The 18,204-nt window shown below is 36.3% G+C and overlaps 1 protein-coding gene across 1 annotated transcript in view; it reads left to right on the top strand.

Moving 5' to 3' along the window:
• LOC148954706 (uncharacterized) overlaps positions 1–17,875 on the top strand; it is a 116,731-nt gene extending 98,856 nt beyond the window's left edge. Inside the window, exons 14-17 of the mRNA XM_089087210.1 lie at positions 480–661; positions 3,634–3,800; positions 12,280–12,419; positions 17,704–17,875. Coding sequence (XP_088943336.1) covers positions 480–661; positions 3,634–3,800; positions 12,280–12,419; positions 17,704–17,784 — 570 coding nt within the window. The 3' untranslated portion in view covers positions 17,785–17,875. The remainder of the gene's footprint in view (positions 1–479; positions 662–3,633; positions 3,801–12,279; positions 12,420–17,703) is intronic.
• Positions 17,876–18,204: the final 329 nt, after the last annotated feature.

Raw genomic sequence — 18,204 nt, 5'->3', positions numbered from 1 at the left:
ACCTTGTCTGTAATAGTATACCTATCAAATACTTAGGATTACTGATAGTTAGGAATGTCATAAGGGAAAAAAAGAGGGTAGAGGTAGCGGCAGGCCTTGCACCTTCAGTGGGAAGTCTTACATATTTCAATGATTTTTCATATGCTTTCACATACTAATCAATAAGTTCACTCACCTATATTTGCATCTTTTCAAGTGCCTATCCTTGCGTCCCTACTGGTTGCCAAAAGAAAAAAGGCACTAAATATTCCTTCCTTAAAAAATCGATATATCTTGACGTTTCTCTAGTACTAAAAACCCTGGTTAGGGTGCCCTCCCCAAGAATTTTTTCAGTAATTTCTTCTATTTTTCATATAAATGACGTATTTTTTGTTGTTTTTCGGATTTTTTTTCTGCAGTAAAAATTTTGATGAGCTACCATCAAATTTCTTATACGAACCCCCAGTCAATAACGAACTTATAGTTGTTCGAATTTCCAGGAGCGAGGTAAAGTGAACGAGCCTGAATCTGCCATAATGTATGCCAAGCTCATTACGTCCCTGATGTCAGACTACCCAGAATTCAAGGAGGTCATGGTTGCCAGCTTTTACCGAACTTGTCCATTTCTAGTGCCCTTTTGTCCGTCTCAATTTGAAGGCCAATCTGATAAGGACTATTATCGGTATCTTTTTTTCATTTTCTTTTTTAATATAATCCTACCTGTACATAGAAAGGGGCAATAGAGAATTGGCCCGAAATTGACTCAATTGATACCTATAAAATTGAGAAGTTGTTTCATAAAAATGTGTTTTTCAAGAGAAGGCTTCTCTGCGAAACGTATTTTGTCGAGATTCGGCGATTCGCTTCTCCGTTGAATTTGATTTTCGTCTTGTTCATCTTTCGAACAAGATTTTGACGCCTATAAAATTAATAAGTTGTTACATAAAAATATGTCAAACTATTGTGCATTTTCAACGAATATGACCTTTCTCGGTTTTCTAAATTTACATTTTTGTGGAAGTTGGGTGAATCGTTTCTCTATTGAATTCAGATTTCAGCTTGTTCATCGTTTGATCATTACCATTTGTATTTACGCATCGTTATTTTTTCAGTTGTTTTCTTTTTTTCTAGTATGTAAAATGTAGTTCAAGTATGTCCTTCATATACTTTACTTGCAACAATATTTGTGTGTTAATTTAGAATTTTTTCCTAAAAGTTTTTCTTTTTAAATTCAGAAGTGAGTTCAGATTAGAGTAAATAAAAGCCACAGAGAAAACTTCATTTTAAAAGGTAAGTTTCGAAGATAAAAATGAAATAAATAAAGATAAATTAAATAAAAGCAAGTTTTCATTAATAAAGGTAAGTTTTCTTTATAATCCCAATGGCTCAGAAGGGGATTGTGAAGAATTCTATTCATCAAGAAGTGGATTTTATGCATGTGTGCAGTATGTATGTGCAGTATGTATGTGTGCAGTTATTTTATTAATTAATTTTATTACTTATCTTAACGCACAAAATCACACAACTGTCACTACTATTACTAACAACTCACCGCAGCACCAAGCCGCCTGAGGCAAACACAGCTACGCACGTTCATTCTCCCATTGCGATGACGGTGTGGATAAAGCTGTGCATCCTGATCGAGGGGTGGCAGGTTCAGTCCCACGTGTCACAAGGAAATGTTGTTTCGTTTCTTTCACGTATTATTAATTTTTTGTTTGTTCCATGTCCTGACAATATTATATTATTAATTAAATAATATTTGTAATTATAAATAAATACTACTACTACTACTAACAACTCACCTCAGCACCAAACCACCTGAGGCAAACACAGCTATGCGCGCTCCTCCTCCTGCCCAATCTATTCAAAGCCTGCCTCTTTACCACCCTCCCAGAAAGTTCTTATTTCCTATAAATCTTTATGACATTCTCCCACTCCAACCGCGGAGGGGCGGCTTTGCGTTAAACTCTAGAGGGTTGTCTGACAAGGACAATTCTTTGAAACACACTATTCTCCATACGCCAACCAGACCCCAGCCGATTTAAACATTTCCTCATTACTAAAGAAGGCGGGATGGAACCACACATTTTTTACAGCCTACCGTTTGAAATACGGTCATTCAGTCGAGTACCCAGAACAATCCGCAGGCAATTTCTCTGGAAAACGTTTAACAAATATTCATCCGCTTTTCGGAGGACCCATGCTTCAGAGCCACATTTGACCACTCTCATCGCTGTAGCTTCCAGTACTCTAATCTTGGTTGACAGACTTATCTTCTTATTCTTCCGAACTTTTTTTTAACTGTAAAAAATACCCTGAGCCTTGGCTATTCTACTTTTGAAATTTTCACTGCTCCCACTTCTTAACGTTTATTTTCAAGCCTATTCTAGCACCTTGAACTCCCAAAACATAACTATTTGAGTGGAAAAAAAAGAGGAAAGAGATTAAAACAATAAACACAAATCAACACTTAAACAACACGACTAGCCTACCAAAGGACATTTAAAAAAGTGCTTCCAGATTTTAGCCGCTTTTGATATGTTTAATTTTTTCTGTGGATAGCATCAAGGGGGCTAGTAACTCCATATCTGGTTGATACGGTGAGGTCACTTGTCCAAAGAGGCACCCGAAGTAGGTACTTTGCATATTTATAAAAACACGTCCTAATAACTGCTACATCATCCTCCGTGGAAAACGGCCAAAATTGTGAAAAAACTAGGAAATGCAGGGCTACACAAGTAGTGTCCACGAAAGCCAATATACAGTGACTAAATTTAGATTTCACAGAAAATAGCAGACCATAAGCTTTTGTAGTCTTAGTCACAAAAACATCTGTCAATACAATTTGGGTTATGCGCAAGTATTCTCAATATGTACTTTAAGGTAAGTTCATCCTGCTCAAGAGTGACATGGTCATCTAGAAATAGCCAGACTGACTCTTTACTATGTTGATTAAAAACAAGGAATTCAGTTTTACTTTGGTTAAAGATTAGCTTGATGTGCTCATAGTATACGAAAATTCTCTTCTAAACTGGTCCACGTTCGTCTAATGCTCAAAATGTGAATCGTTTATGCCAAAAATCATTTGGATTTAAAGTAATTTGTTTATAGTAAATAGTTCACTTTTAAATGCCCACTGAAACAGAATCAAATTTTATGGCTATTCAAAGTGGTAATTTTTATGAAGATTTAATTTTGTATGATTTTAGTAAGGAAATTCGCACTTAAAAAATTCAGCATGTCTGAGAACCCCGTGTTTGATGCAAAACCTTAACGAATGATGCGTTATATGTTTTCTAAGCTAATTTTGTACCTGTTTTCCATATGCCGTTTTTCATGTTTGCCTTTTTTATTTTTTTATTGTTTAAGCCGTCCTTGCCGAGTGGTTAGTGCTCCGGACTTGAAATCTTGAGGTCATGGATTTGAGTTTTGGCGTGACTCTGTAATCTCTGCCGGGGTCGACCCAGCTCTAAATGGGTACCTGGAAAATAGGGGGGACGCGGGAAGCGTTGAATGTTTTGCCCCTAACCACGCATTGCACTCCCGGCCGAAGGCATCGAATCAGGAGATCGCTGCAACGATCGGTGCAACTGTGCAACGCAGACCATTGGTCAGCATGCGGAAAAGTTTTTAATTATTTTTTTTTTTCAGGTGTCTGGGATATCGCTCTAAAGATGGGAAAATTGAGGAGCAAAATAAATTTTTGGAGCGGATGGGAGGAGCTTCTCGTTTGTATTTTTCCCTTTTCATCTGCCCCAATCAGAATGTGATGCCCTTAGTTATGGCCCTCAAATGGATTGCCTTGACAATCGAAAGAGGTAAGGTTCTAGAAAAATATCAAGGCAATGGATTTTCCTTGTTATTTAAGCCAAGGGACTGTAAGCTTCCTGTATAGGGGTTTCGGACAAGGTAGTTCTAATAGTACACTTCTTGTTTCATCTGACATTATTTTTTAGAGTCATAGGCTATGGTATTTCTTTGCATGGCAGGGCTCCTACGTGGTCACTATTTCAACTAAAAGTCACTATTCTTAAAGCTGGTCACTATTTGTCACTATTTTCGAGAAATAGTCACTAAGGTCACTTTTTTGTGAATTGGCTAAGTTTTTTCCCAAGAATTTATGTTCCAGGCCAATGCAAGCCCCATTTAGGGTGGAATGATTTGAGAAAAAAAAGGCATTTTTCTTTGCGCTGCTCGGCTTTCAAACATTTCGCGGTAACGAACTGTATGTAAGGAGCGACCCAGCTCAATAGTAACGGGAACTCTAAAACGGAATTTTGATACCAACAGATATATCAAAAGAATCGCCTTTTATGCTGATTTCAAATATATAAATTTCATTAAGTTTAGTCTTACCCATCAAAGGTTCCAAGCCTGAGAAAATTTTCCCGATTTTCGAAAAAAAAGGTTTTCGAAATTATTATTAATATTTTTTTCTGGGGTGATCGTATCGACCCAGTAGTCCTGGAATATCGGGAGATGGCTCATTTGAACGGAAATTGAAAGATCTAGTGCCCTTTTTAAGTGACCATCAAATTGGTGGGTAACTAGACCCCCGCCCCTTCCCCTTTTTCCCAAACTCGTCCGATTCAAATTTGTGATAGCTATTTTGTTCATCATAGTTGAAAGGCCCAATAACTATGGATTTGGGTATAACATGACCCCCCCCCCTCCCACAGCCCCAGGGGAAAGGTCTTTAAATTACAAAATTTGCCCAATACTTGTGCATAGTATTTATTATTCGGATGTATGCATACATTTTTGGGTGGACGGAGGGGGGAAAAATTTTCTGCTGCGAGTTTTCCACGGGGGAATTTTCTATGGGTAGGAAAGTTTCCAGGGAGTGAACTTGTCAGGGAAAATTATACACTGGGGAAATTTGCCAGAAATCTTGTACAAAATTCTTTTTATGTGTCTTGCTTTCTCTTTTCCGTCTCAGTTTTACGCGCAGAGTGATTAAGAGTAATTGTCCGGGGAAAAATTTCACCGGGATTGAATTGTTTAGAGGATATTTCCGTGAGGAGGGGGTTTCTCCGTCGAGGGGGGGGCAGATTTCCTGGCTTTTTTTTTTAAAACGATAAGAAGTTAAATAAAAAAATAAGTTTTTTCAACTGAAAGAAAGGAGCAACATTAAAGCTTAAAACGAAGAGAAAATATTACGTATATAAAGGGGTTTCCCCTTCCTCAACGCCTTACTCTTTACGCTGAAGTTAGAATTTTGTCCCAATTCTGTAAAAATGACGCCTGGAATACAAGGGCCGTTTAATTAGAACAATAAGACGCTTTTTTAAAATACTAAAAACTTTAGCGTAAAGAGCTAGGTGTTAAGGAGGGGGAAATCCCCTCTATACGTAATAATTTCTGTTCGTTTTTAGTTTTAATGTTGCTCTTACTTTCAGTTGAAAAAACGTCTTTTTTTTATTTAATCACTTTTAGAGGCTGTCTCCAAGTATATAGCCTGTCTTAACTCAGGATTTTTTTTTGTGCAGACATAACATCCGTAGCTAACAAGGTAAGTCCCAATATTTGATTTTCAACCAAAATGAGAAGACTACAGTACTACTCATTGTCTCTACTTGGTACAAATTCAACAACAGAAGACTTTGTTGTCACCACAGCATAAATGGCTGAGGGCTGTCTTCTTGGATCCCTTAGAAGTGTTATTCTGGTTTTAATTTTATATAAAGCTGTTGTATGTAAGTGAGAGCAGCGAAAGGGATTAACGTTTCTTGCTGCTGGAGTCCGAGATTAGGCTATTAGATGATGTCCTTTCAGAAGGAGGTAGATAGAGATGAGTTTGCGCAGTATCTTTGAAGTAATTCTATAATTGACACTATTTGCCTTCCCCTTAGTAGTTCTTCATGCACAACCTGCCCTGTTCCTTATTCGCGAGTTTCGATGTGGTGGCACATCTGATCCCGCATCAAGTATAAAACTTTCTAATGGATATGTATATCTGTAATTTTGACGCATGTAAAGATTGTAATTTTCATGGAAATTAGTTTTTCTGGATCAAATATGTGATAAAATAAAGATAGTTTTTATTTTCAAATGAAATTGAGCTTATATTTTATTTTCTTTTTCTTTTTTTCAGTAACGTCGTATTGAAGTGAGACCTGCACAATGGGGAAGTGCATATTTTTGAAGTAATGGCTGTCAAAAGATAATCGCTCTGGTTGACCCTGTAAAGATTGGCGTACCGAAGTGATCAGTGATGCTGCTGCATTTTCCTGCAGCTTGTGTATCTGTACATTAAGCTGCTCAAAAGGCATACAAGCTCTGGAGCAGCACGCTAGAACAGAGGGTCATCAGCAAAAATGTGCAATAAGTTAAATCCTTTGCAGCTACAGATGGCAGTAGCTTCTCACGCTAACGCTATTGGAAACTCTTTGCCTTCTAACTCTCACTTACCCTTCATTTGCTTGAAGGACAACACTTTGCAAGCTGAACTTTTCTAGGCACTAAAAACGGTCTCGGCGAATCTTCTTGCTATGTCTTGTGGCAGTATTGCAACTACCTTCAAAGCAATGTTTGGTTATGGGATGCTCAAGGACTTTGCTCTTGGAACAGATAACCTTGCATACATCATAACCGACAATCTGTCGCATCACTTTAGGAGGATGATATTTAATGATCTAAATGGTGCCTACTACTTTATTGAGTTTTATGAGACGACAAATAAAGCTAGTAAAAAAGAGTTTCAGGTTCGATTCAATTCTGGTCTGAGAAAGCGAACACGGTTGTCTGTTGTTCACGCAAAAGCAGAAGATTTAAAATGTGAGCTTATATAGGTAATTGATGAAACCAATTTAAGTCTCAAAAACCTCCTTATGATAAAGAGTGACGGATATTTTCTTAATAAGAAAGTTTGGCGCTTGATGAACAGTTAAAACGTTCAATATAGTGGAGATCAATGCAAAGGATTGTTAGATATCGGTACATTCAGGATCCATGTTGTACTTTCCGAAAGAGACTAGAAGCTGTTGCAGACGATATTTCATAGTTGGTGATAGCAGTATGCTATTTCTCTTAAGGCTGGCTAGCTAAATTAGAGGACTTTCGGAAGATACAGCAAGAAATGAATGTAACAACAGTAGGGATTATACAGCACATTTCTACCTGATGGCTTACACTTGGCCCAGCTTCGCGAAGGTTTCTCTTGGAATGGGAACCATTGATTGAGTACTTTCCGAAGTTTATCTCTAAGAAAACCAAAAGACTTATGAATTCGAACTCGTATCTGTTGGTTGCAAATCTTCTGAAGAGTCCAACCATGAAGGCAGAATGTCAATTTATTGCAAACAGTGTTGACTACTTTGCAGAGTTCACTGAAAAGCTTCATCATGATGGACCACTGATCCATCTCTTGTTTGCAGAGCTAAGGGAGCTCATACTAGTGCTGTCTAGACGTATCTTGAAGGAAAAGAATGCTGAAACAATGGCTAAGAGGCTAGATGCTAAACTTTTTGACGATTTGTCAAATATGAAGAGCCTAGCGAACATCGTGTTGTCTTATGTCTACCTGAAAAATGTTGAAGAAGGTAATAAGAATTTTTTCTTGATGAAGGTATGTTAACACTTCAGAGCTTCAGCTTCCTACTTACTAACATACATCACCTTAAACAGCGTCTCTGCCAGACTTCTGAAGAGCTGCAGATGCTTTCATCCCACAGAGAGAGAAATAGCAAGAAGTTCGAAAGATATTGGTTTCATAGCTACGAAACTACAAGTTGGTATCTCAAGATCAGATGTTTCGGATGACGAGTGTAAGTTTAAGTAGCTTGATAAGGATCCAGACTTGGCAGCTACGACGAGAGTTGAAGAATATTGGGTAAATTTCCTGTGTCGTGAAGGTTCATTTGGGAAGCGTAATTACCCAAACCTTGCAGGCGTTGTCAAAGCAGCATTCTGTTTCCTGAGAGCACTCTATCAGGAAAGATTATGTCCAAACAGAGAGCAGCAATGGGAGAAAGAACGTTGATTGTGAAGCTGACAATTTCTGACCAGTTGAAAATGTTTGGAGCCAAGCCCAAGAAAGCTCCTATTGCACGTGACCTGATGAAGCTTGCAAGGGGAGCTCGAGCCAGTTACTTGAACCATCTTGAAGCTCAGCGTGAAAATGTTCCAAACCAGTTGAAAATGTTTGGAGCCAAGCCCAAGAAAGCTCCTATTGCACGTGACCTGATGAAGCTTGCAAGGGGAGCTCGAGCCAGTTACTTGAACCATCTTGAAGCTCAGCGTGAACGCAAAAAACGATCAAGAGGAGGCTATGAGAAAGAAGCGTGAAGCTGATCAAGAAGAAGCTAAACTGCTAGAAGAGCTAAAATAAGAAAAAAAAAGTTGAATTTGCAGGTAAACCTACAAATACAACGAGAAAAATATGCGTCGAAAACAATAGGTTACTGACAGTGTTAAAAGAGGGGGTTGATTGACTGAAAAACGGGATTGACTGCAATATCTGGAAGAATGTCGCCCCGGCTATCCTGGAAAGTTCTTGGGCAGTAAGAGATGAACTGAAGTCATACCAAAGATGTTGCAGCTACAGAAAAAAAAGATTGATAACATTTACAAATGAATGGAAACTCATTGCTGCTGAAAAAGAATTCTAAGGAGAACTGATCTCATGCTCGATGACGCCGTTTAGTTTGATACATATATCTCAATGTTTTTTTTTATATATCGTTCCTATCAAAGTTTCCTTTCCCCGTGATTCATTGTACCTTTATATGTAACGCTAACATAAATAAACGATAAAGAGAAGCACAATGAAAAATAAATAATTCAGAATGATGCATAAAGTCTTTGAGAATTCGAAAATTTGTACTTCTGACCTTGTAAACTGATATTATTTTGGTCACTATTTGGGCACTTTTTTCGTGCCATAAGTCACTTTTTCAACTATTTTGGAGGTAATAAGTGCGTGGAAGACCTGGTATGGGACGTGATCGTCTCTTACCTAGTTGCTAGCTACCGCTGTAAACCTGATAGCTGTATTATGGGTTTTTTCTTTACTATATTCTGGGTTTGTTTTATACTATATTCTTTTTATGTTCTTTAATATGTACTATTTTGCCGCTACAGCTCCAACAATGATTTAATAGGCTGCATCAGCTGCTGCAACCATTTTTTTTTACACATCCTCGACTTTTAGCGTAGTAATTTGTTGTATAATACATTTATTCTTTACTATAACTTTAATATAAAACTTCTGCTTCAATCATATTCCATTTTTGATGTTCAGACGTCCAGCATGCAGTGAAGACGTCCAGCCATGTCAGTAATACACATTGAAACTACTGACTACTATTCAAATAATACTACTATTTACTAATCAAAACATCTTAAGTAAAAACATCAATATTTTAAATGGTGTCTATGTTATATTATCTTGTCAAAAGATGAGTTTGTTGAATCATCTTACATTTTAGGATTTATTTTAATATTTCAATTACTTTGGGCCAGAGTCCGTTCTTTACTACTTAATATTTCAATCATTATAGGCTAGAGTTCGTCCTTTACTATTACCAAGGCTCATTATCTACTATAAGGTTTCGGGACAAGCCGGTTTAATACTGTATTTCATGTTTTGATCTGACCCTATTCTTGGGTGTTATGGGCTAATATATTTTTTAGTAGGATGGGACGGGATCGTATCTTACTAAGGGGCTAGCTACCGCCTGATGTTCTGCTAGCTGCGGAGAAAAAGACGGAAAAAGATGCTTTTGATGCGGAAAATCGTGGTTCCAGCCACTTTTTTTTGTCTTTCATGCCAATGGATTTTTCTTGTTGTTCAAGCCAAGGGATTGTAAGTTTCCTAGATAGGGTTCTCGGACAGGGCGGTTCTAACGATTTACTATGTGGTTAGATCTGAAACCATTTTAAAGAAGTTTTGGGCTATTCTTTTTGTTACTATCGGACGTGTTCACCTTTTACTAGGCTGTAGATACCGCAGCAACCACAGTTTAGATATTCTCTGCTATATAATTAGAGTTCGTTCTCTACTATGATTTATAATTAACTGTACCGATTGGTTATATAAAAATTTCTGCTAACTCTACAACTATTATACAGATGAAACTTACATAATCCACTTTTATAATATATTATATCGATCCTTTATGTAATTTCAATGATTTCTACATTTTCAAACTTTAATATATATTCAAATGAATAATCCGAGGAAACTTTCGGGGAATGTTTTTTTAGGAATATAAAGCTAAATTTGTTCCTCATACCTCTACAATTTAAACTCTTTACTTCATTTCGATATAGATCTTACTAAAATGTAGAGGTATTGAACAGCTCTCTATGATGTTCCAATGCTCCTCTAGCTGCGGAGAATAAAAAAAAGGAAAGAAAAAAAAGATGTTATTGATGCAGATTATTGTGACTACAGCCACTTTTGTAGTTTTTCAAGCTAATGGATTTTCCTTGTTGTTAAAGCAAAGGGACTGTAAGTTTCCTTAATAGGGGTTTCAGACAAGTAGATTTTAATAATATGCTTTTTTTTTATCTGACACTTATTTTTTAAAAGTTATTGGCTGTTTTATTTCTTGGTATGGGACGCGATCGTCCTTTGATAGGTTGCTAGCTACCGCTGCAACCCGGATCAAATATTCATTGCAGTAAATAGTAAGTGAAGATTAGACCTCATCCTTGGTTCATATCCTAGAAACAGGCCAAAGTGTGATCTTTTTTTTTGGTAAGAGTATGGTGTGGTAATTATTAAATTATTATTAATTTTTAGATTATAGATAAATCTGAAAATTATAGATAATAATAGCATTAATAGTAATAACTAGAATATTATTAATGATATATTATTAGAAACAATAATAATAGGGTATAATAATTGGTAATAGGTTAAGATAATAATTGGTAATAATAGTAGAGTATAGGTAAGAGTATATTAGTAAGTATTGGCCAAAGGAGGGTAAAACTGGAGACTAGAAAAGGTTTTTTTCTAGGAAAGGATCTAGAAAACTATCAAATCTTCATTGCAGTAAGCAGTAAGTGAAAAGTCAACTTCATCTTGGTCCATTTCCTGAAAATAGGTCAAAATGTGATTTTTTTTTTTCTGGGGTAAGAGTATTGGCATATGTAAATTTTTTCAAATGAACAACAGGTATAGAGTGATCTTCATTTATGGCGACCACTAAAGTGCCACCACAAGTTTGGTGGCGCTTTAGTAAAGAATACTGTAACCTCTATATATTTGTTTTTCTTCTGACCATGTTGTATAGAAGGGATGGTCTTAGAAACTCAGGAGAGCTCTCATTCAAATGTAAAATGAAAGCTCAAGTGCCCTGATTAAGAGTCAAAAGTAATTTGCTTACAGCATGACTCATAAAATTAGGGGTTATTTTATTAGTGCGTATAGATACAACGAGGATGTAATAAAAATGAGTTAATAACACTCATTTTTATAAATTCCTCTGTACAAGGTACCTTTTTCCGTAAGCTTGTTCTAATCCAGTTTTTCAATTCGCAATCTGCTCAATGCAACATATTCTCAACCTTTTGCAAAAATGTTCCTTACTCAGATAGATAATCGCTTGCATCGTATTTGTCCTGCAGTAGTGTAGTGGGATTGATCTCAGCTTGTTGATACGAGATTCTTGATGAAATTGGCGGCAGCAACACACTGCAGGGTTCGGAATTTGATTCGAGTGAAGAGATTATGTGAAAGCGTCTCCATGAAATTCCAAACAAGAAGAAGAATACATCCTTGAATTTTGTGCACTTAACATGCCTAATAGAGAGCCGAAGGAAGTTGTCTTCTCTCAACAGCTATGTAGTTTAATTAGCTCGTTAATGAGTCACACATAGTAATCGGCTCGTTGAATCGTGAACTTAACTGTGTTTTTAATTGGTTTTAGATTTTACAGTAACAATGGTTTGTTTAGGTTAGTGTTGAAGTAATGTAATGAATTTTACAGTTAAAATCAGGTTTATGGTGGAATCAGAAATTTTGTGGTTCCATAAATTCCTGCTTGATTATAGAAAAAATATGTTTTCTATGTTCTAAAATTATTCTATAAAAATAATAAAATAAAGGAAATTCTTAAAGAACCAATTAATAGAAAAGTGAAGGGATTTTAAAATATTTCAGGTGACATTTTCCGGGGCGGTTGGGGTCAATTTGGTAAGAAAGGATAGTTTACGGACATGGATTTTTTTGTACATTCATTTGCTGGCCCTCCCCTTCCCCTCGCAATTGAGCGTCATACTCACGAAGATCTTTTCATAAATTTCTATAATAAATACTGTTTTGACATTCAACTTTTTTTTTTTTAGAACCAGAATTAGATATTACTGCGACACTGCTGAATGTTAATCTTGAAGTATGCTGTCCAAAACTGTTACAAGTGCAGTCTAAAACGACGATTGATTTGCTAACTTACCTGGCTGAAAGATACTTACCACGGATTAAAGCAGTAAGTATTTTACGACTAGATTTTCTTACTATCTTCATGTTGAAGCTAGGACCAGAAACAGGTATATACTTTTTCAGTTCGAAACCCTAGAGTTACTGGGGATCTCGTAGACGACTTTAAAGGACGATCATTTAGGTTTGTAAATACATTTATAAACTGATAAAGACAGGAGATTATTTCGATTGTTTTTCATAATTAGCTTTTCTTGCTATCCTTACATGGAAGTTGGCACCAGAAACAGCTTTATATTGTGTCAGTTTGGAACCATGGAAAGGACTGTGAAAGGAACGTAATTTGCTATGGGACACGGGGCAACTGCCCCCTCCAGACCCAAGTTTGCCCCCAGACCTCAGTTTGCCCCCCCCCCAGCTGAAATGTTGTTTCTGCAAAAAATCTTGTCAGAATTAAGACAAGCCTGCATAATTCAAATATCCAGAGAAACACGTTAGTTTTTCTTTAGTATATCTTTGCCTTTATGGTCATATATTACTCATTTTTCAGTTTTCACTGTCATTTTCACTTGATTTGGGAAAATTGGCGCCAACTTTGTCCCCCCCCCCCGCCCCCAGGATTTTGACAAAATTACGCCACTGACTGTAGACGACTTCAATAAGGACAATCTTTTAGGTTTGCAATTATATTAGAGAAGTGATAAAGAAAGGATAGTTATTCAAGTTTTTTTTTTTTTTTTTTAAACAGTTTATTAATTCCTATAGTAAGGTATGGATGCTAAACCTGGGCACTGAAAACCGAAGACGAAAGATAAATTTTTGCTCTCGAGATGAGATGCCTCTGTTGCGTTGCTAGAATCAAGTATACTGACCGTTGCACAAATGTGGAAGCGTACCCATTCTACTAAACCCATTCTCAGTGACATCAAGGAGCTACAACTGTGCTGTTTCGGCCACGCCAAGTAAATTAAGCCGAGCCGCCTCCCGGAAATCGCCCTCTAAGGATCTCTTCGTGACCCTCGTCCACAAGGCAGACCACGAAAGCGATGGACGGAGAACTTCGACTTTGATAACGTCGATATGGCACAGTTATTACGTACCGTGTCAGACAAAACAATGTGCCCTTACGCAAGAGCTAGCAGGAGGAATAACCCAAAAAGGTCCAAAATCAAATTCTTGTTTTTTGAGAAGTGGAAAGATGATTATTTTTATAAGTTTTGATCTTACAAATTGATGTGTGCTTAAAGCTCTGTTTTGTATTCGTTTTTTGTTTACTATTTTGCATTTATAAGTACTGTTTTGTATTTGGCTTATAATAAAAGTTCTTGTTATTGATGGATTCTTTTAGGAGGCAAAAGTCTCCCTTCTAAAAAAATATACTGGTTCTAATTTTTTTTTTTTTTTAAATTCTGAATGGTCCTCCCGCTAAATCTATTGGTTCTATCAGCTGTCACTTTATAAGGTCTTTCCGGTTTGATTATCATTGTGATACTCAACATTAAGAATGTTCCAATGCCTCCGTTTCTCCTCTAAAAACAAGTTTACAGCCAAAAAAAATCAATGAAAATTCTCGAGATATTCCTGGGTGGTCCCGGAGTAGAATACTTAATATGCCAAAGATCATGAAAATCCTACTATTAGATTTGATTTAGCAGAAACTTGCACAATTAAACATATATTTTCAAGACAGAAAAAAACAGAAATTCAAATTAAAAAATAAACTCCCGATGTAGTTACGTAGTTTTAGTCGGTAGCAGGTGAAAAAGAAACGAGGTTGAAATTCAGCCAAAAAGCTAAAAACATATGGCACCGAACAGGTTAATAAAGAGTATGTTTTCTTATAAGATGTAGTTGTCTTAGAGAATAGACACATTTTTATGTTTGAGTTTTCACTGACAAAGAGTGTTGTCACGTGGGCGCTTTGAAATACATAGAAAGATTTGTTAGATTTTTCCGGAGGAATTGATTACGGAATCGTTTGTGTTTCCGTCTGACTGACAGTATTTCAAACAGTAAGCCTTACGAAAAATGTCACTGTATCCCCCTTCTTAGGACGAGTTTCAGTGACGTGACTTTAAGCTCAGCCAGAGTCAACCCAGCTCTAGATGAGTACCTGGATAAATCCGGGGAAGGTAAACAGGAAGGATGTGTGAAAGCACAGGATGACTGGCCCCATCTTTCTGGCTGAAGGACCTTGAGATGGAGATCAGCACTGCCGTTTCGGACTTTAAGAAGTCTAGTGCCGTATATTTTACCTTTTTTTTTTTTAGGGCTGTAATGAGAGAAAGGTTGTGACGGGTAGGACACATTCTGTGGATGAAGGATGACAGATTGGCATTAATTCATCCTTTGAAGGATTGGATGACAGAGCATCCTTTTCGAACAACCATGTAAGCGCAAAGCGAAAAAGAGGTCGTCCCCGAATGGGATAGGAAGGGGTTGTAAGGGAGGATTTAAAGGAAATTGATACTTTTTGAGAGGATTTAAAGAGGGAATTTTTAAATAGATTGGGATGGAGGAGATCTGTGCACAGCTGTGTTGGTCTCAGATGGCTTGGTCCTGAAGTTTATATGTGAGTAGTTGTAGCAGTAGTAAATTAACTAATTTTTTTGCTTATTTATTTACACTGTTCAGCGTGACAACACTAGCAAATAAAAATGTTCATAATTGTGACATATACAAAAGAAAAACCTTAGGAAATATTGGCTTTCAGGCATGAATATACCCAAAATTTGTCAAGGGGGAACGGGTGAAAATGTGTTTTATTGTGAACTTTTCGTTAATTAATGACCACTGTCACTACCGTGTTCTCCGATATTGTAATCTTATTTGAAAGCTTATCTTCCTGCTTTTCCAAATTTTTTCAATTGTTAAGAAGCACCCTGTTTCTATCAAATTTTCACATCTTTGGTGCATCTAACATATTTACTAATGTTGTATTAAGGTTTTAACTTAGTTTTCTTAACACCAGCTTCTACACCTTTGTTTCACCTGAACTTTCAAAAACTCCAAAAGTTCACTATTTTTTTTAAATGGATAAGAATGAAGATACAACATTCTTCTGTAGTTTTTGCAGGGAAAAGTCATTCCCTGCTCCTTAGGGAAAAAATCAACAAAGAAATCCGTATAAACTGGAGTAGGACATAACCCTTAAATCCTGATTCCATACGACTGACTGCTAAACTCACTCTTTTCCTTAACCGTAGCAATATTATTGTGGTTGCAGCGGCAGCTGTAACCTAGTAAAGGAGGACCGCTATCGCGGTCCTCCTTTTTTTCACCTCCTTTTTTTCTCCTTTTTTTCACCTCCTTTTTTTCTCCTTTTTTTCACCTCCTTTTTTTCTCCTTTTTTTCACCTCCTTTTTTTCTCCTTTTTTTCACCTCCTTTTTTTCTACTTTTTTTCACCTCCTTTTTTTCTCCTTTTTTTCACCTCCTTTTTTTCTCCTTTTTTTCACCGCTATCGAGGCATCGGAACATCACAGGGAACTGTTTAAGGGTTGATTTTAAAGGAAATGTAATTTAAAAAATACAGTATCTAAAATAAAGTCATTTTTTGGCAAAAAAAACTGTATCTTCATATACCGCATACTTCATGTATATTTCATAACCGTAGTTTACAGACATAAATGATGTTACAGTAATTCTATACTATTCTCTTTAATATGCTTATTCTGTGTATCACACAAAGATAGTATCCTTACTAAAGCTTTCTATGAGCTATATCAAATGCGTGTTCATAAAACTGAAAACTAAAACGTTTGGTAATTCAGGGACTTCTCAGTTATTAATCTAAGTTTAAACATATGGTCAATGAACAAAACCGCCAGAATAAAAACAAATATCTATTATTGTTTTTACAAAGTACAAAACTGTCGCAAATAAATACACACACATATACAATAAAACACTTGGAGTAACTAATATCACTAAATATTAATTTTAAAATATCAACACTAATGGTCTATTTCTGCGTGATACTTTTTCAAAATCATTTTGAAGCCATGTTTAAATTTCTCAAAATCATGCAGGCTTAGTATATTCCTTGATCTTCATCTAATTTTTCTGTATTCTTGGATCCTCTTTTAACTTTTTTTTTTATTCCTGAATCCTCATCAACTTTCATTTTGACGTTTTTTTTATTTTCTTTTCCCTTCCCCTTTTTCTCTCAGACTTCCATGTAGTGCACCTTTAATCAGTTGTCTTGATGAATACTCACACTTGAGCCATTTTGATCAGAAAACAACGCACCCAAGTGAATCCAGGGTTCAGTTCTTTATCAGTTATCATATTATCACTCATAGTTTATATATAGGCTACGTTTGATTATATAGGTCATATTAATTAATTTAATAGATCATATTAATAGATGAGTAGTTAGCACACTAAACTCGAAATCCTTTGTCCGTAAAGACAGGGGTTCGAGTCCTAGTGTTCCAGGTCATTTGGTTTGAAATGGGGTTCACTGCCGTGACTCTGTAAGCTTAGCCAGATTCGACCCAGATCTGAATGGGTATCTGGAGACAACTGAGGAAGGTAAGCAGGAGAGGCGTGCGAAAGCACAGTAAGGCTGGCCCCCAACTTTCCATTGCACTTCCTGGTTGAGGTGCCATTAAAATGAGATCAGTACTGCCGGTAGGGACTTCAAAATGCAGTGCTATATTCTGCTTTTTACATTAATTTAGACAGTTAATTTATTCTATAGATCGGTGTAATTTGTATTAATTTAACAAATTAATTAATTTGTAATAGACCACAGATAATCTATGACTTTACAAGCTCTGATGACTTTTCCTTCAATGCCGCCGGCATGTTTAACCAGGTTTCATAAAACTATTTTTCTTGATAAGAGTACCATATCATACAACAAATGTTGTCAAATATTCAATGATCCGGCACAATTTCTTAACGTAAATTGAACGTCCTGAATAGGTTACTACGTTGATAAAGCAGGCGTTGAAGCAGAATTAGTTTTGGCCCTTAGATTTTTCGCCACCCCTTCTGGATTTTGAAGTGCCTTTTTTGGTCATTTCTGTTTCAAAAAATACTTTTTTAGGGTATTTTCATTGAAAAAATTATAATTTTGGCCCCTCAACTAAATCCCCCGCAAGTTTGAAAAATGCCCTTTTTATGGGGGGTTGGGTGTATAAAACTGGGTTTAGGTCTGCTTCTGTATTAATTTTGTCTGGTGGCATGGTTTGCAATGACCTGCTTGTGTATTACAACATTTATTATGTGAACATAATACGTTTATTACAATGCAGTACATTTATCTCGTATCTATTCAAGAATAAATCTGTGGCATATGCATTTGCTTCATAGATTTTCTTTTTAGGTGACGCCTAAAGATCAAGGTGGTCCCATCCAGAGGCTGGAATTGCTTCTAGAGAAGTATTTGAAAGGTCAAAGAAGGTGAACTATAAATTTATTTGAAGTGGCAAAATTTGAGCATCCCCCTAGATCTTTTTTATCAATAAATACTTTTCACATTATATTCTTATCAATAAATTTAATAAATAACGTATTTGTTTTATTATATTTTTTCTTAAATTTGCTATACCTGATAACACCGATTCTAAGTTCCATGTTAGTAAACAAGACATGTATGCAATCTCAATTTATAATTTTCCCATTGCTCCAACATATTTCTTATAAATTGCCTCTGTTGCTGTGTTTTTTAATTTAGAAAGATATGCAACTTTTCACCCCAACCGTCCTACCTACCAGAATCGAGATTAACATAGTATTTTATTAAGAAATGTGACATGTTCGACTCAAGACAGTCAAGAAAGCATTTTTTTTCTTTTCTTTTTGGGGGGGGGGTATTAAATTCGAA

The sequence above is a fragment of the Artemia sp. Qi Xiang Cuo genome, chromosome 3 (genome assembly GCF_049724085.1).
Source record: "Artemia sp. Qi Xiang Cuo chromosome 3, ASM4972408v1, whole genome shotgun sequence".
Classification (NCBI taxonomy): domain Eukaryota; kingdom Metazoa; phylum Arthropoda; class Branchiopoda; order Anostraca; family Artemiidae; genus Artemia; species Artemia sp. Qi Xiang Cuo.
The sequence above is the reverse complement of the archived record's forward strand: the minus strand, read 5'-3'. Positions and strand labels throughout refer to the sequence as shown.